At 44.7% G+C, this 19,457-nt stretch overlaps 1 protein-coding gene across 5 annotated transcripts; it reads right to left on the reverse strand.

Annotated features, from left to right (window-relative positions):
* Positions 1–65: 65 nt before the first annotated feature.
* On the reverse strand, positions 66–19,175 carry sfi1 (SFI1 centrin binding protein). Of its 5 annotated transcripts, none has more exons than XM_076269368.1 (31): positions 18,214–19,175; positions 18,062–18,133; positions 17,849–17,959; positions 17,662–17,756; positions 17,316–17,433; positions 12,156–12,258; positions 11,428–11,584; positions 10,970–11,131; positions 10,604–10,674; positions 10,391–10,483; positions 10,161–10,258; positions 10,003–10,069; positions 9,706–9,836; positions 9,491–9,593; positions 9,053–9,231; positions 8,565–8,640; positions 8,361–8,456; positions 8,146–8,222; positions 7,697–7,796; positions 7,370–7,466; positions 6,945–7,105; positions 6,639–6,713; positions 6,292–6,366; positions 5,871–6,047; positions 4,085–4,374; positions 3,697–3,789; positions 2,791–3,184; positions 2,589–2,649; positions 2,056–2,206; positions 1,790–1,892; positions 66–473 (listed from the first exon to the last, which is right to left on the reverse strand). In XM_076269368.1, the coding sequence occupies exons 1-31, from the start codon at positions 18,360–18,362 to the stop codon at positions 351–353; spliced, it is 3,858 nt and encodes a 1,285-aa protein (XP_076125483.1). In that variant the 5' UTR covers positions 18,363–19,175; the 3' UTR covers positions 66–350. The 5 variants fall into 5 exon arrangements, with proteins under 5 accessions (XP_076125483.1, XP_076125482.1, XP_076125484.1 ...); XM_076269367.1 differs by having other exon boundaries at positions 7,697–7,799; XM_076269369.1 differs by having other exon boundaries at positions 7,697–7,799; positions 9,491–9,572; positions 18,214–19,174.
* Between the last annotated feature and the right edge of the window lie 282 nt (positions 19,176–19,457).

A 19,457-nucleotide genomic window follows, 5' to 3' on the forward strand; every position in this document is an offset into this window, starting at 1 on the left:
GCAGAGCAAGAATATGCTATGGAGCAAGTAAAAATGCCTATTGACACCAATCAATTCCATTGTGGTATATTGCTTGGACATTTTATTTTTGCACGTTGCACTGACACAATGACTTACATAAACAAGTAGAAGTATCAAAGATATAAAACTAAGGCACTTCCATGTTATTTTTGTCCATTTTCATGATAATTTAACGAGTGTTTGTTCCCACAGAATGCTTTCATAGCCAATCATTTTCCCTCAAGGTTAAAAGTTTATTTTCAACAACTGTCATTTAGTTCCAGTTCCAGTTGTCACAGCAGGACAGGTGAGGTCACAGATCAGCCTGCTTCAGGGTACCAAGTCAAAGGTCATGTTTCCATGGTGACACGATTGAGGAGGCCCTCGATGCTTTGGATGCGGGCTGCATGGCGTACCATGGCTGGTTTCTGCTTGGCCAGATGGTCAGACACATTCTCTATGTTCACCTCCAGCTGAAAAGAACCACATCAACATCACAGTTAAAGGAACCATATGTAAGATTATGGCCAAAACTGGTACTGCAATCACTTTTAAATTACTGTAGAGTGATGTATCCCCTCCCCCTCCCCCCTGACTCGAGGTTGCCAACCCGGATGCCAAAACACTACTGACTTTGTGATTAGTAGATAGGTTGAGGGTGGCGCATCAGGCCAAAACACAACATGACATGACAAAACACAACATCAACATCAGTTGAGGGCTGCAACTTTACTTTTTAAATGACAATATCCTGGCCGGACTACTGTTGTCAGTGATAAAAGTATTTGAAATGAACATGATTTCTTAATGTCTAGTGACATATCAGGGACATTTTATGATTAGCTGCTAATTGAAATACATTTCTTGCATACGGTTCCTTTAACCTGTGTGCACCTGCTAAATATCACAAGACACAACTCTATTAAGACAAGATGTAATTACAATGTTACTAGTTTGGCCTAAATTTTAACACTTCTGTTAGATGCTCATCCTAGGTATGCAATTTTAACAACCCTCGTCAACTATTACAATTGAACTGATTAGTTCAGATTTCCATGGCTGCAGCCTGCAGACTTATGGATCCCCCCCTCTCCGGTAGGAATGCATGTCAAATTTCAGCCACCCGTGACTTTGCTGGACAGCATTAGCACAGCAGAGCTCCAGACAGACACACAGCTCCAGGCGTGTCTTCTAGAGGGTCCCATCATCGAATCTCCCTACCCCTCATCATACTCCGGGTATTCTAGTGGAGCCAGATTAAACACTGCCACCAGGTAGTGGAGCAGTTGTTCTTAAACTTTTTGTCTGGCGACCCCCCAAAAAACATGGACCAAGTCTCATGACCCCCTTCTCTTTAACTGGGGGAATTTGGTATTGAAATGTTGCAAGATGGGCATTGGAAGCAGAGTCAGAAAATGTATTCTCTCATAGGTAGTTTATGTCAACACAAAAGGCATTAATGTCAATGGCAGCCTTTGACTAAAAGCCTTTAGAATAATGTCTTTATTCATTAATGCAAATCATTAAATCACGACCCCTCCAATATTTTTGATGACCCCCCTGGGGTTCCCGACCCCCGGTTCAAGAACCACTGTAGTAGAGCACCTGTCTGAGTGGAGACTAGTAAATCTAGTCTAACAAGGCCACTGACCTGTAATCTACTGGTCAATTTTGACAAGGTAACTAATGTACTTGCATGTGTGAATTACTATACTTACTTCCCCTAAACTAATTATGCCGACTCACTTTTAATGTAAAAGTCTGCATGTTTGGCAATGGTGACCCTCACCTCTTTCAGCTCTTGCTGGACACTGAAAGTCTCTGAAGCCTCCACTTCACTTCCTGTTGTCTCCAACCAGCTCCTGAGCACCTGCTCCTGCTTCCGCCAAGCCCTAAGTCCACACACACACACACACACAATTTCTTGCGCCACTTTCACACACTTTCCAAACTCATTGTAAAACTTCATTCCTCCACAGAATATTCTGATATTATCGGTATGACATTTGTTGCATGTTTGCAGTGGCTTGTGGGTAAGTGAGCAAAGTGACGTACTGGAGCTGCTTTCTGTCGCGCTGGTAGCGCTGCATGTCCAGCTGGATGCTGATGAGCTCTCGTGTTAGGGCCGCTGTCTGGAGAGCCTTCTCCTCTCTCCTCCGCTGCTGGTCTTCTTCATCCTCCTGCTTGGACGTATCCTGACACACACCTGCAGGGGTGTGGACAAGAGACAAAAGACGATTATACCATCCCCACAGCAGATCTAACCAAAGAGCTACAAGCTCAGTCAGTACATCTATTTTATGTGAATGACTGACTCCGACTTCAGAGCAAAGAGAATTGTATTATGTGGCTACCTTTGGTAAACTCAGGGCTAAAAGCAGGGAAAATGTATGTACCTGAAAGTTCTAAGAAAGCTATTTTATATAATCATCAATTTTCAAATCTTTAATGGCCCTGTCCCATGCCTGAATTCAGGCACAGTGCCTGAGTACTTTAAGCCCTGTAAACTGTATGAGTGCTAGAAAGGTTATCTGGAGTGACTCCTTAAAGGTTTGTGTGGTAAAGGCTGGTACTAGTTTTGGACATACCTGGAGGAGATGGGTGTTTGTTTAAGTGCATGTGAGGCTCCCTCAGTCTCAGCCTGAAGTCCTTTTCCAGAGAGAGTGTGTGTGAGAGAGAGTGAGAAAAGAGAGAAATAATACAGTGAGAGTCCACACAAAATTAGACAAGTGTGTGAAACAAACATTCATAAAAATTCTTTGTGGAAAAAGATGTGGAGGAGGCAGTCACCATGGCCTGTGTGTGGGGAGCCATAAACATAGATGGAGGCAGCAGCACGTCACTGCTGGCATCTGGTGTTGGCTGAGCAGCTGATTCCTGGAAGGTGCTGGCCACAGGAGTCGCAGGCAGAGGGAGGTAGGACAAGGAGACGCCCGAGGAAGACCTCACAGGGACTGGCAGGGTGCAGTGTGGAATAGGGACAGAGTTGGCCCCGACCGGGACACCGTCAAGAGTCAAGGGCGCAGAGCCTGGAACAACATGAGCAACGCTGGACATTGTTGGCACAGGGGTTGGCATGGTTCGCACATGAGCGTGGGGGACTAGTGCTGAGGATGTAGGGTCCTGATCTTCATCAGCCTGGCAAAGTGAAGTTGGCTCAGCAGAACAGAGGGGCCTCTGATTGCTGGTGGAAAAGGAGAAAAATGAGACAGTGTCTTTAAAGTGAGAAGTTGAAACTCTTAAGATTTAGGCTACTTGATATGATTGCTCTAATGGATGCAGCCTAAAACAGGGTTGGTGCATGCAAAGCAAGACCAATCAAAACATTCATCCAGGAATGTCGGCTAGCAATTAGTCAGTAAAAGTTAACTGAAATTCTTTTTGTACAGGTAGTGTACAGGTTACTTTATTCAATTTGTAATAAATGTAAGATACATTTAAGATAAATTAAAGGTGGAAGTAGCACAATTAAATTACAATGAAAGCTACATACTAACCATTTTCTTTGGGTTATATAGGTATGACTATAGCCTTTTGACAACAAAGATTATATTCTACCTTGAAGGATATTTAAGTGATTTATGTAAGCCTGGGTCATTTGAGTATTTTTTAACCATTATATGTCCTGTTGGCTTGTTGAGGACTTGGTGGGCCTAGGTGTGATTGTGTCTGAATACATCTGAGCATGCTCAGTACCCGTCCTGTGGATGGCCTTTCTGCTCTTCTCCATGCAGATCAAGAAGAAAGCTTGGTGTCCGTGGTGGAATCCTGGAGGATCTTAAAAACAAACTACAGAGACAGACAGAATGACAAGAATACAATGTGGGCACAGCAACCTTAAACTTTGACCTTTGAACTCCAAAATCAAGTCAGTTCATCTTTGAGTCCAATTGAACATTTGTAACAAATTTAGAGCACGTGCCTTAAGGCGTTCTTGAGATCTCGCTTTCACGAGATTGGGGTAGACAGATGGGCGGACAAACAAACCCAAAAACATATTGCCTCCAGTCATGGCTATCGCTGGCAAAAAAGAAGATAGGTAAACAGGTACACAACAGTTGCCATGGTAACCACCATCACTCACAGCTGTTCGGTGACTGAATCTCCCAGCCCCCTCTCAATGTGGGTGAAGTTCCTAGGCTGGTGCATTGGCGTTGCAGTGACCCTCTGGACACCCATACAGGTTGGGGTCTGGACAGCACTTTGGGCAGAGGACCTGCTAGCTTCAATAGACCCCACCCCTGGGAGGCTGAAGCTCACACTCTTCTTAGGCTTCGTTGGTTTATCGACGTCCGTCTGCTCTTGGCTGGAGAGTGCCCGCTGCTTCCAGCGAAGGGCACATCTCCTCACCACAGCCTGGACACGACGGCAACTCTGCTCACCCAACAATCAGAAAGGTGCAACACCTGAATCAAATATGGCTGCAAGAAATTCCACATCTCACTTAACTCTTAAAATGTGTCATATGACTATATCGGTTACTACTTCGATACTTACCAGAAGTTTTTAACCTTATAGTGCAAATGAATTCAAGGTTTTAGCTAAAACCTAAGGTGGTAAACAGCCCCAAACACACAAAGATCTTGAGAGATGAAGTCTTGAAGCTGAAGGCAAAATGAAGTGCTTTCCCTTGTATGTAGCAAAGTGAAGAGCAGTTGTCCCACTTGCCCTCAAACCCCTTGTCTACAGAGCAACAATGACAAATTCTGACCACAACGCAAAAGAGTGACACTCATTACCATGTTGACAGTAGGGGTGGGAATTGCCAAAAATTCGATTGCGATATTTGGGCCATGATGCGATATTATTGCGATTCTTAACACATTGTGATTGATAAGTATTGCGATTCGATTCTGTGATATATTGCTATTCATGTCTCCCATATTATTCATAGGCATTGCAAAAAATAAGGAAAATAAGACAACTCACATTAAATGTCACATTATCTTCTACACTCTAACTGAAGTGAAAAAACTTTGTCTGGCATGGTGCATCGTTGTGGTTGTGATTGTGAAGCCATTTTCATTTGCCACCTTGTCGACGTAATATGCAAATTTAATGCTATCAGAGTAAACCCTGAGTGAACCCGACTCAAATAAAAGTAAAATAGATAATTTAATTCTATAATTAATTAATATTGCGATACTTTGCGCTACTGTATCGATATAATTGTGTGCACAAAATATCACAATAATGAACAGAATCACCCCCCCACCACCACCACCACTAGTAGACAGAGCTCGTATTTAATTGTAGTGAAGGTGCTCCATAACACTGCTCTCCCCTTTAGGAAGCACACCCATGCACTTGACGCACTCAGGCATGCAACGTACAGTACTTCTATAATTCCAGCATGCCCAACACCCTCCTACCTTCCCTGGAGTCCCTCACACATTTGTCAACCTATCCTGGGAGCTCCCTTACACGGCTCATACTAGGCACAGTGCTCTGGCAGTCAGACAATATACTCAACTGTATGACTCTCGATTACTTATTGATTTGGCTGACAATTTGATCCAAAACGATTTCTATACAGAACATAAAATATTACGAGGGCCAGTCTTCCCAGAGCCACTTGGGGTAAAATGTGATTTATGGTGTTTTAAGCCCCCAACGTCGTCTTCCAGGCAGCACTGCATGGAAGGCACTAGGGTTAGGCAAGGGTTAAGGTTAAGTGCCTTGAAGTCGACGTTTGCAGCGCTGCCTTGAAGCCGACGGTGGGGGCTTAAAACACCATTGAGCGTTAAGTGTCTTGCTCAAGGGCACAACAGTGGTGGGCCCGTGAAAAGAACCCAGAGCTAGCACAGCTCGTTAGCCACTATGCTAGCATCGCCCCCCATATGACCATGTGAGCCCAAGCTGAGACACACCTGCTCCTGGCTTTGCTGTGCGAGGCTGGCGGAGAAGCGGTCCATGTGCTCTGCGTAGGTGAGGATGTGAGTGATGCCTTCCTTCAGCAGGACCCCCCGGTAGACTTTAGAGGCTGCAGCCAGACGCTGCTGCTTCCTCTGTCTGTCTGATGCCCACTCCCGCCAGGCATCCAGCACCTTCACACACGCGCACACACACACACACACACACACACCATGCAAAACCGCTAAAAACATCTTTAGGGCAACTAAAAGTTCATTTTCACATTATCGTCAAGTAGCTTAGTGTTTGCATTAGCCCATGGCACAGTTACAACATGCTGGCCAGAACTCTATATATTCAAACAATTCAACGAAAAGGAATTGTGTAATACACAGTGTTCTGAAGACCCACTACAGTATTTTTATAGACAGGCAATACCTTGGCCTGCAAGTTCAAGGACCAGTGCCAGAGAGCCTTCTCTGTCAATTCCGCCTCTCTCCGGCTGTTCTCCAGCTGTGGAACAGTGCACACACCCACACACACACACACACATATGTAATATATTTGCATATCTGAGCAATGTGTGTCTTGCCATCTCTACTTGGATCACAAAATCACTTTATCTACATTCTCTCCGTAGAAAAAGAATAGAGAGGTAACCTAGTACAAGATTCTACTCAGTATGTGGATGAATAAGAGCAAAATGTTCATTCCGAGGCGTCATGATGGATGTGGAGTAAAACAGATGATAAAACAGGGAGAGCTGCTGTGCGTCTCCAGCTCACCGCGTTTTTCCAGCGGGTGAAGAAAACACGATTGGTCCTCTGCCTCAACACCCAGATGCCCTTCTCTTTCATCACCTTCACACACACACACACACACACACACACACACACAGTCATTGATAAGCATGCAATCAAAAACACAGAAATCCTCAGTACACAGTACTGTAAGGATCTACATCCCAACTTTTATAATGATAAAGACCACATTAATGGGCAGATCACACATATCATGTACATGTATTTTGCATGCATAAGTAATGCTTTATATCAGCGTTCATATGGATCAAAAATACACACAAACACAACCTGATGCAGATTCTGCTGTTGGTGCAGTATGCTCCATGAGCGGAGGCATTTCCGGAGCAGCGTTTGGCCGTGGAGGTAGCCGGCCTTCTCCATGCTGGCCCTCTCCAGCCTCACCTCCCTGCTTCGCTCTCTCCATCGCAGCAGGGCCACTCGCAAGCGCCCTGACCACCAGAATGGAACGGGGGACACAATAAATGTTTTAAGAGTTTTTTTTTTTTTTTCCTATTTATAGTAACAGAACAGAATATACTCAATACATAACATAACATATAAACAAATCAACAAATGAAAGTGTTAATCTAAATGAACGAATTAAATTAACAATTAAGAAATGAAAGGGTTAATCCAAAAATAACCAACAGTATCAAAGGAAACTGCACATAGTTACAACAATAGACATCTAATCCCACTTAACCCCCCCACACCTTTGTTCAGTGCAGTTTGGGCCTCTGTCAGCACCATTCCAAAATGCACGTGACGTGCATTCCTCTCAGCAGTGACATGTCGCCATGCCAACACCACCTGGAAGAGAACCGACAAATATTACTAGCTGCTACAAGCTACAATACAGTTTCATGAGGCAAGACTGCAACTGATTGATTAAAAAATGCACAGGGTGAGGCAGGATTTTAGATATAAACAAATTACAACTAAATACTGCTGAACAAAAGTAAACAAACATGAACTCAGTCAATCTTGTGTCAAAGTGTCTAATATACTACAGACAACAGGCAGCTTCAGACATTTCTTACTTTTGCCATGAGGTGGCGTCGGTGGTGAAGCACTGCTTTCCCCTCCACGCTTCTCTCCTCAGCCAGCAGGGCAGCGTTTCTCCTCCAGAGAAGCAAACATCTTCTGCAGGATACACAACAGGAGATCACAGGAATGCAATATTTCACCAATTTTCTTGCATCAAATGCATTGAGATCATTAATTAATAGCAGCTGTGGCGCATTAGCCATGCTTAAAAAATGAAACAATGTTCAAGTTGTATATACTGTAGGTGTCTACAGCAAGCCAAGTCATTATGGCATTGATCACTACTATTTATTTACTACACTACAATAAAAAGATGGTAAAGACACACACAACATTGCTAAATATATATTCATTATTTGACACACAACTTGTCAAATGATAAAATCATATTAGCCAGTATGTGTGTGTGCATGTGTGTACACCATGGTTTACTACCATGTACCTTAGCTGTTGTGTCTGTTGGCACCTAAAGGACTCCTCAGCACGACTGTACACCTGCTGAGTCTGAAGGTGGTGATCCTAACAAAAACACATAACATGAATGATGAGTTATGACGATCCACCACCAGATCGGTAAGACGACTAACGAAGTGGGTTAAGGGTTGGGAGGTGGTAAATGTGTGTGTGTGAGAAAGATTGTGTGTGTTAAAGTCTTACCTTCCAGGCCTGTAGTGACTTAGCAAGGACCCTGTGGTTGTGATGTTGCTCAATCTGCCCCAGTTTCTGATTCTTCTCCCTTCTCCTTTCCACAAACTGACACACAGATGTGCACAAATAGTAAAAGAACAGTGTCACTTGAGTTACAAGATTTCCTCTTGCTTCCCCTCCAATGTCTTTAATATACATGCTGGTCTACCATACCTTACGCCAGCAGTTCCAGGCTCGCCAGACAAGATGAAGGTCACCATGACGACTAGCAAGCTCTTCTTGTTGTAGACTATAGCATAAAAAAACATACATCAAGACTCATATTCTCGAGAAAAACATAATTTAACTACAGTGCGTTGGACCACTCAATAAAACTAGACAATTACTGTAATGTTTGAACTGTAAGCAGCCAGAGGTGGAAAAGTCCAACCATGGTTCTACCTGTTCACTTAACACAGGTGATCTCACCAATTAGCTGATCTACCTGGCTGAAGAGTTGTGCTATACACTGTAGATATGTGGTGGGACTTTTAATTTCTGAAGCTGGACTTTTCCACCTCTGTAAGCAACCTTCTTTAAGCATATTACAGTGGGATGAAAGAAACTCATTCCTTCAGCCTCCTAGTGATCATGACGGTTGCAACACAACCCAAGATGGGCATTCTGCACTGTGAGACGTTGGATGTTGTCTCTCTGCCCACCTGGTCCGGATGTGCTGGCTCCTGGCCCTCCACAGGCCGATGGCGCTCCGCAGCAGAGTGTGACTGTGCAACCGGTCAGCAGCTGTGCATCTCACCCGCTCCTGTGCCTGCGTGCCAGCAGCTTCACGCCACCGCTGCCACCCACGCCTCACACACGTGTGCTCTTCATGCAGCACCGCCTGTGGACACGAGACCAAGTGAGTGTGTGTGTGTGTGTGTGTGTGTGTGTGTATAGGTGCATATGGACACTCTGCCACTGTGTGTTATAATGCTAGTCAATTTTTTTTCGAAATGTTGCACACATCAACAGAATAGGTGCTGGACCCAAGGCAGTGCAATATAAAAAAAGTATATAGAACGCCACACACTGTAGTTTCCTTTTGATCAGCCAGTAAGTATCTGTTGTGTACTGTGCACATAACCGAAGTGTTTTATTACCGTTCTTTCTGCTAGTCTGTTCTCCTTCTGCTCCTCCGAATGAGTCCACCACGTGTAGAATGCCCATGAGCAAACACGCTGCCTGCATGAGTAAACCACAGAACTTACAACAATTAATGACTATACCATTAAGAATATGTATAGGTTTGAATGTTATAGTGTATATTAAGGTTGCAGATTAGCTGTGTGCTTGTGCATGCAACAGTAGAACTAACTGGTCAAATAGCTGGGCTTCCTTTCTTCTCTCTGTATATGTCCTCCTGTGCACGGTGAACTCTACCCAGGCTCTAAAGCAATGAGGAAGGATACGCTTGGCAAACCATGCATCAGCATGCTGATCCAGAGCCTACTCAGATAGACAAGCAAAATATAGTTAGCACAAAACACAGACATGCAAAACCGATAAATTATTTACTTGTGCTGTTTTGTGTCTGCAAATATATTTCTTCGTATTGTTCAAAGTATCATGTGTAGACAGCAGGCAAACGGTATGTGTACAAACAGAGGATCACCTTTCTATTCAAGCATTCCTTGAGGCGTTCTCTCCAGAGATTCAAGTGCTGCCTTAGTACGATGATGCTAGGGAATGAACACAGAATGAACACATGCCTGTAAACAGAAATAAAGCCCCACTGAGCCTGAGCTTGCCTGAGCTTGCCTGTGTGTGTACCTGTGGTAATGATGGGCTATGTCAATCTGAGGTTGTAGCTGGCTGTCCTCCAACTGTTCGACACGTTGCTGCCACAGTCTCCATGACCTACATATAACCTTCCGTGAGACACAGAGGGGTCAGTGCTCAGTACAGTTTAAAAGGACACAAAACGTGGCCATCATAAACACTTGGATTTAGATTTAGAAAACATTGGGCCAGTTTAGACCAGGTGAAAATCAAGGTCTTACAGTCTGATTGTGGTGCTGGAGGGCCAAGTGATTGTTGAGGCGGTAGGTTCTACACTGTGAAACATTCATGGACAGTCCTCTCATGGCACCTCTCTGTAACAGACACGGAGTGAAAACTTTTAAACTTATACTTCTTTTATAAAATGTTCATCTACAGTATGTACAATACTGTATATGCATGTCTTTCAAGTGGAGTGCTATTTTCTTACTGACCAGAAGATGGTGCTGGTGATGTTGAGTAGCAGACTTCCACCTCTCAGCTTCCTCTGCTTGAATTCTGATGCCTGAACACACACATCTCTCAGGAAACTAAACAGCAGATCGTGGATATTCTTCATGGTTTCCTATGGTTTCTGCAGCTATGTCAACTAGATGCACACAGGCCAAGGCAAAAGTACAGCCTAAAAAGCCATCAGACCATCTCAGCAGCATCCTGAACAACACAGATTGACAACAGATCATTTTGAGAATGCTTTAGAATAAATAATTTGGCTTGTGGCAGACAGATACAGCAAAAGGGAGATAGTGATTGACTCTGTGAATGGGGGGGGGGGGGCGCGTATATCATTGAAAGGATACAATGTCTCCACTGCCCAAGAGCCCAGCGCTGGATGCCAAGCTGTACCCGCTGTTTGAGTGCCAGCTGCAGCTCCTTCTCACTCCGCTTGCTTTGCCACTCTCGGAGCCACCTACTCCAGTAGCGCCGGGCCAAAGTACGGTGCCATGCACTGTCAGCTTCAGCTACAAGAAACATCACTGGGTGTTAATAAGTGCATGCTTTTAATTACAGAGCAGTCAGTTCATCAAGCGCTTAAATAATCAAACTAAAAACAAAATGCATAAAAACACACAGGAGCCCATTCTTAGATATTAAAGTCTGACCCACAAAATAACTTGACCAAAGATTAATTACTTTCAAAAGAAAAATAGACGTTAACCTCAGCAAACCTCAGATTTTATTGTGATGTTTATTACATAACATATGTCTTTGTACCAGTTTCTCATCTCAATTTCAAAAGGTATGCACTGTTTCCTACCCTTGGGCTGCCTTGTGGCTTGGCAGTGCTGGGTGTACATTTGCCAGCGGCTGATGGCTTTCCTGCACAGACTCCTACAGGCATGCAGCCGAGCTCTGGCCTCCTGCTCCCTCCACACCTGGGCCTGGAGGCCCCGCTCTCTCCACTGCAGCCACACCTACAGGAAAACCACACAGTAGAGCCACTGGCCTGCTCAGACACTCACAAACACCTTAGCATGTGTGCTGAAGCACACAAAAGCTAATTCAGGCACAGTCACAGTCGACTATAGAGACAAGTTTGCAATCACATTAACAAAGCAAAAATACACATATTCAGCTTTTCGCATATGAGGAAGCAGCAATCCAGACTTGTAATATAATGCATGGGAAAGGTGCTTTGAAATCAGATTGCTTGCTTAAGCTTGGCTGGGTTCATGGCTTCATTTGTGAGCACCTGAAGACATACACATTTCTCCGTAACAAGCATATGTTTCTATTGGCCCAACGTTAACGTGAGTAAAAGCAATGGACACAATATTCTTGCACAAATGGTCCTCTTCTGTAAATATGCAATTAATTCCATTCATGATACAGCACAATCTTAGAATTCATTCAATTCAAATTCATTCAAATGAATGTCTCTCGGTCATAAGTGACACCTTAAGAACCACTGATGTAGAAAGCTCAACCACAAAACATTTTCTCTTAGAAGAAAGGAATGCTATCGTCATTCACTGAAATACTCACTCTGCTCTGTAGAGAGTAGGCCCAGTGTTGAAGAGCCTCCTCCTCCTGCTGCTGCTCAGAATATCGGCGTTGAAGAGCACATCTCCAAGCTGCCCACATCCGCCTCCAAAACACATATTTACACAAACACAGGTGCACAAACAGTGCACAAACACAAACATTTACACAGGTGCAGCGGACCACAGGGATGACCTGCCAATCAACAAGATTGGGATGAGTATTGTGTGATTGGTGGAGTGTGATCATATACAAATGCTGTTCTAAAATGTAGTTGAGAACACAATCTTCTGAATACCAGAGAAAACCCTTAATCCGTGCAGACTGATTAAGACTGATTTGAAAACACTGACTGGAGAGTGTTCGCAACTCAGGCCACTCATGACTCCCACACGGACATTGATTCATATGCCTCCACCGTTTTGGACTGTATCAACTCCAATATCAACAGTGTCACCACCCTCAAACGGATTACGACTTTCCCTAATATGAAGCCATGGATGAACAGTGAGGTCAGACTCCTGCTGAAGGCACGATACATCAGATCAGGTGATGCTCATCCAGGGCTGACCTGAAAAGGGGCATCAAGAAGGCCAAGCTAAGATTGAGGATCATTTCCTGAGGATCACAACCACAAGCTAAAATTGAGAATCATTTCAAGAACAACTCTGACCCCCGACGCATGTGGCAAGGCATCCAGGCAATCACAGATAATAAAACTACTAACTCCACCCCCCCGTCACCGACACCTCCTTGCCTGATGAGCTGAACCACTTCTATGGCCGCTTTGATAGGGACAACAAGGAGGTGGCCATCAAGGCAGATCACCAGCCCCTCACACTCTCCACCCGATGTATGTGCGGCACTGAGCAGGACTAATGCACGTAAGGCTGCTGGTCCTGATGGTATCCCCGGACGCATACTCAGGGCATGTGGTGTGCAGCTGACTGAGGTTTGGACTGACATATTTAATCTGTCACTAGCTCAGGCGGCTGTTCCCGCGTGCTGTAAAAAAACAACTCCATCATGCCAGTGCCAAAACACTCCACTGCAACAAGCCTTAATGACTTCCGTCCAGTTGCACTCACCCCCATCATCATGAAGTGCTTTGAGAGGCTGGTCCTGGCCCATCTCAAGACCTGCTTATCACCCTTACTGGACCCCTTCCAATTCGCCTACCGTCAGAACAGGAGCACAGAGGATGCCATCTCTACGGCACTTCACTCTGCCCTGTCCCACCTTGACAATAGCAACACCTATGTGAGAATGCTGTTCATTGACTTTAGTTCAGCATTCAACACCATCATCCCCTCCAAACTGATCACCAAACTCAGTGAACTGGGCATCAATACCTCCCTCTGTAACTAGGCTCTGGACTTCCTAACTAACAGACCTCAGTCTGTTAGGTTAGATAATCCCACCTCCTCAACCATCACCCTGAACACCAGTGTACCACAGGGATGTGTGCTGAGCCCTCTCCTCTACTTCCTCTTCCGTGCAAGGGGAACTCAAAGTCAAGCTGAAGGAGGCTAAGGAGGACTACAGAAGGAAGGTGGAACAGAAGTTGCAGGAAAACAAATTGAAGGAGGCATGGGATGGCATGAAAATTATAACTGGCCTGAAGAAGAGCAGCAGCTCTGTGGAGGGGGACCTGGACAGGGCGAACCAGTTGAACCACTTCTACAACAGGTTTGACTGCCCTGCTCCAGCTCCAATGGGAGTGGTCTGTCCACTACCCCCGGCTGACTCAGGCACTGCTCTTGTTTGCGTGCCTGCCCTACCCCCACCTCCCAGTCTCTCCAGCTCTGCATCCCGGTGATACCCAACGACCTAAGCCACCATCACCTCACGCCCTGCCCCCGCCTGACGCCTCCTTGCCTGTGCCTGTCGAGGCGTCCACGACTCTGGCAGCCTTGACAGGGACATCAAGGAGGTGGTCATCCCCCAGCCCCAGCCCCCACCACCACACCCCCTCAATACCAGTGCAACACTCACCTCCACCATCACAGGCTATCGTACCCCCACCATCACTGGATATTGCACCCATCCCCTCCCCTTACACCCCCCATCATCACAGCAAATCAAGAGAGCTAAACTAAAAAAACTGCACACGAATAAGGCAGCGGGGCCTAACAGACTGTGTCCAAGGCTACTCAAGGCCTGTGCTGCTGAACTGGGGGAGCCACTGAAGCACATCTTCAATCTGAGTCTACGCCTTGGACAAGTCATGTCTCACCCCTGTCCCTAAAAAGCCACATCCTGGGGAAAGTGGGCGTGGACGATGCCATCACTTATCTTCTACACATTCTCACCTAGACAAGGAGAAAAGTGCTGTGAGAATCATGTTCTTTGATTTCTCAAGTGCTTTTAACACCATCCAACCCCTCAGACTGGGAGACAAGCTCTTGCAGATGGGTGTGGACGCTCACCTGGTAACCTGGATTACAGATTACCTGACTGAGCGACCACAGTTCGTCAGACTGAAGGACTGTCTCTCTGACACTGTGATCAGCAGCACCGGAGCGCCACAGGGAACTGTGCTCTCTCCAGTCCTGTTCATCCTGTACACATCTGACTTCTGCTACAACACTGAGTCATGCCACATGCAGAAGTTTTCTGACGATACTGCAATTGTGAGGTGTATCAGGAACGGGCAGGAGGAGGAGTACAGGAGCCTGGTGGAGGACTTTGTGCAATGGTGCAAACTCAATCATCTCCAACTCAACACTTCAAAGACCAAGGAGATGGTGGTGAATTTCCGCAGGTCTAAGCCCACTCTGCTACCAGTCTCCATTGATGGGGTCAATGTCGAGGTGGTAAGCACCTACAAGTACCTGGGTCTCCACCTTTACAATAAACTGGACTGGTCAGCCAACACCGACGCACTCTACAAGAAAGGGCAGAGCAGGCTGTACTTCCTGAGGAGGCTGCGCTCCTTTAATGTGTGCAGCAAGCTCCTCAGGATGTTCTACCAGTCTGTTGTTGCCAGCGTCCTCTTCTATGCAGTGGTATGCTAGGGAGGAAGCACAAAGAAGAAGGATGCGGGGCGACTTAACAGGCTGGTAAGGAAAGCTGGCTCTGTAGTGGGAGCTGAACTGGAGTGCATCACTTCAATATCTGACAAAAGGACCCTGAACAAACTGATCAACATCTTGGACAATGAGTGTCATCCACTCCACAACATTATTGTTAACCAGAAGAGCCTGATCAGCTGGAGACTTCGCTCACTGCTTTGCACAACAGACAGACTGAGGAAGTCATTCGTCCCCAGGGCCATTGAACTGTTCTATGCTTCACTTGAGGGAAGAGGATAAATAGAGTCTGTCTGCCTCTTCAGCACCTCCATGTCTTGAACTGTCTGTCCACTAGCCACTTTTTACCCCTGTCTTCTGCCTCACTGTTTGCGTGCTATATTAGCACATATGCACAACCCCTCCCTCCATGCCACAGCCGAACTGTGACCACACTTATACCTTCCTTAATATAGTTATATATATATATATATAGATATATAGACTTTATTCTTGCACCGTTGCACTGTTTGACTTACTCATTTGCACCATCACCATGACACTCATTTACACAGAGCACCTTACCTTATCTTTACCTTATGCACAGAGAATCACAGGCTCAGTCCCTGCCTCACTCATTGCAAGCGCATCTTGTTGGATTAATTACCCACTATGTGGATACTGTTTTTTTAGAATTGTGTTATTTAGTATAATTTGTATTTTAGTATATTTAGTATTTAGTATACCGGTATATGTATCTTCTACTGTCCTTATTGCTTAGTTGTGTTTTTATATTATATACTTTTAATTACTTTCTGCTGTTAGTGAATGTGTGTGTGTGTGTTGTCTGTATGCTACTGTGACCTTGAATTTCCCCTGGGGATCAATAAAGTATCTATCTATCTATCTATCTATCTATACCTACGACTGTACACCTGTACATGGCTCTAACACAATTGTCAAGTTTGCAGACGACACTACGGTGATTGGTCTCATCAGCAACAACGATGAAACGGCCTACAGGGAGGAGGTCCAGCACCTTACATCATGGTGCACTGACAACAACCTGGCTCTCAACACCAAAAAGACCAAAGAGCTCATTGTGGGCTTCAGGAAGTCTAAAGCTGGCACACACACCCCCATCATCAACGGGACTGAGGTGAAGCGTTTCACCAGCTTCAAGTTCCTGGGTGTCCACATCTCTGAGGACCTCTTTTGGACCCTCAACCCCTCTACCCTGATCAAGAAGGCTCACCAGCATCTTTTCTTTCTGAGGAGACTAAAGAAGGTCCACCTGTCTCCCCAGATCCTGGTGAACTTCTACCGCTGCATCATCGAGAGCATCCTCACCAACTGTGTCACAGTTTGGTATGGCAACTGCTCGGCCCACGACCGAAAAGCACTGCAAAGGATGGTGAAAACTGCCCAACGCATCACCGGTTCCTCACTCCCCTACATTCAGGGCAAGCGATGCTTGCGTTAGGCGCGCAGCATCATCAAAGACTGTTCCCTCCACTACCCTACGGGAGGCGTTACAGGTCTGTCCACACCTGAACCAGCAGGTCCAGAGGAAGCTTCTTTCCTGCGGCTGTCACCTTACTGAACTCTAACTCTGCATCCCGGTGACAACCAATCAACTAAGCCCCCAATTTCTCATAATATATTCTGTTAATACACTGCATATATTATTCTTACTACTATTATATTGTTACTGCTACTACATTGCACATATCTGTATGTTGTTCACACATTGTTCATATCACATAGCCATATTTATTCTGCTCTTATATAGTAACTGCTAATACACTGTGTATATTTATATCTAATTTATATTACTCTAAACCAACTTCTGTAAACCTACTGCATACTACTGTCTACACTGCACTAAATTTCTTGTCCTGCCTATGCATCACCTGTCTATACTTTGTAAATCACATTGCACTTTTCTGCTTTTTTGCACTTCTGGTTAGACGCAAACTGCATTTCGTTGGCTTTGTACTTGTACTATGCACAATGAAAATAAAGTTGAATCTAATTTAATCTAAACATGATTTGCCACACAGAAAAGTAAATCTGGTAAATCATGTTCTGTAAATCTGAAGTGTGTGTGTGTGTGTGTGTGTGTGTTTTCAAGCTCAGACACACCCCTCACCTCACACAAGAGATGTTACTGTGCTGCAAAGCAGTCTGCTGCATCTGCTGCGTCATGCGACGCTTCTCTATGTACATCTCCCAGCAGTCCCACACAAGACGCAGCCTATGTTTGTGAGCTGTAGAGTTATAATTATAGTAAGATTAGAACTTGAGCAAATCATGGGGTGGAGTGCCACCACAACGTCCAGAAAAGCACAATAATAGAGCAAAGGAGCACCCAACTCAGTGTACAGCAGAATCATAGTCAAATACAGTGTGTCAATGTCTATCAACCTAAAATAAACTAAGGATTTTGTCCCCAATTGACGTTGGTACAGGATTTTAAATGGAGAAGGTAATCATACCAAAGTTTGTAGCTATTTGCCATTTTGTTTTCTTCTCTCTCTGCAAGAAGGTAAAGCTTCTCCATGCTGGGAACACTTTGTGGAACAGATAATATCTGTGAAAGAAGACCATCACATCCTGAACCCAATCACACTCTGCCTTTCACACACCGTGCTTCATCAGCGGGAAAAATAGACTGTTTATAACCTGTAATGACAGTCTGCTCGTATCGCAAGGCTCCACTCTTTTCTGCTGTACCACCAAACATCCCTCCATTGCTCCAAGGCCCTGCCAAGGACCACTCTCCGGTAATGAGATCTGAGGATTATTGACAAACTTTCCTCGTGCCTTTTGTTGTGATACAACAAACATAATCAGTTCAGATATTAGAGACCCTCAGAAAAGGGAAGAGACGCATACCTGGCTTTAGATGGAGATACTCTTCCGAAAGTCTTTCGCATCCATATAAAGAAGAATTTCCTTGCCAGATGTCTGTCAAAAATACATCTCACGTTACTTTTTAGGGACCGAACAGAAAGAGGAATGCATATAATTCAATATCTGTCCCCCACCTTATTCGCAGTTCCTTCAGTCTTCCTCCTCTATTCCAAGAGTATCCAACCCTATACTTAAATTTACGCGATGTATTGCGTGGCTGGTTACTCCGATTGGGACAGGTAGGCCTGTTAATGCTTTGGGTACCTGGTTTAGAAGTGTGCATTATTCACATCCATGTGTGACTGTAGCCTAAAGACAATACCTTTACTGACAGCTAACGTTAGCCCAAAGCGAACTATCAAGAGTTAGTAGGTCAACCCGAATCTCCACAGCCCTTCTCAATACATCTAACATTAACCGTAAAGCTTAGAGTTAGAACTAGAGTACATTTTGATTCAAGGTAACGTTTACGTGTTTTTTCCGTGAAAATGCTGTACTTAACTGCATTCTAACTGCACGTGAAGTTACTTAGATCAGACCATAGACATATAAGAAACTTCTCTACAGACATTGATCTCTATTATACAGTCGAACCAACGGATTTGCAACCTTCGTTTGCCTATTATCAAAGTTGTGGGGAAGTGAGCTTCATGGTGGTTTGCTGATGTTTTGGAAACCAACTGTCGCGCGAAATGTAAACTTCAACTGCACCTGCGCAAAGACCCAAGTACGTATATACAAGGCGTGTTCGACAGCGTCCGATAATGGGAGGATTGCGCAGAGCTTGTTGTCGAGTATTGCGGGCTATAAATTCATTCATAGGTTCTGTTTCTTTTGGAAAATATTAGTATTTTGGGGTATATCTGGCTGAGATGTATCGGTATACAGGTTATTTGTACTTAACGTGCATATGTACAAGACGCAGCTGCTGACAATCTAACAATTTCTGATGCGTTCAAATCTTCATACCAAGCTTCATGTTTTCCCCCACTTTACCTCCGCTCTGCTTTATAATCTTTGGTATAGCCTAGTTGGTTGTAGTATGATCACTAGATAAAAAATGGAACTGTTACAAAAAAGAGTTCAGTGATGCTTCTTATCAGTTCAGCATCAGAGTAATCTACACGTAATTCCTGGTAGATTAAAACTAAACAAAAAAAACAAATACAGACTCCGTGACTTTATTCCAATTTGCATACTTCTGTACTGACAATATCTAATATGAGTGCACAAGCCAATGCACTTGTGCAATCATATTAGGTATTGTAAGTAGGGTACAGAAGTATGCGGATTGGAACATAGGCCCGTCTCTTCACAAGATATTACTGGCCCAGAGCCCGTCTCTTATTAGACATTCTCTGACTGGCCCACTGGCCCC

The sequence above is a fragment of the Alosa pseudoharengus genome, unplaced genomic scaffold (genome assembly GCF_046254945.1).
Source record: "Alosa pseudoharengus isolate Yale_2024_CS ecotype anadromous, Long Island Sound unplaced genomic scaffold, YU_APseudo_1.1 YU_APseudo_1.1_scf_5, whole genome shotgun sequence".
In the NCBI taxonomy this organism is placed as follows: Eukaryota; Metazoa; Chordata; class Actinopteri; order Clupeiformes; family Clupeidae; genus Alosa; species Alosa pseudoharengus.

Bases quoted from the DNA above. Each gene is read 5' to 3' on its own strand.
- sfi1 (XM_076269367.1), bottom strand. From the start codon at position 18,362: ATGCACACTTCTAAACCAGGTACCCAAAGCATTAACAGGCCTACCTGT. The intron at 12,259-17,315 runs GTGAGGGGTGTG...TGTGTTTTGGAG, and splicing joins AGTAACATCTCTTGTGTGAG to GCGGATGTGGGCAGCTTGGA. The intron at 474-1,789 runs GTGAGGGTCACC...GGTTCTTTTCAG, and splicing joins TCCAGCAAGAGCTGAAAGAG to CTGGAGGTGAACATAGAGAA.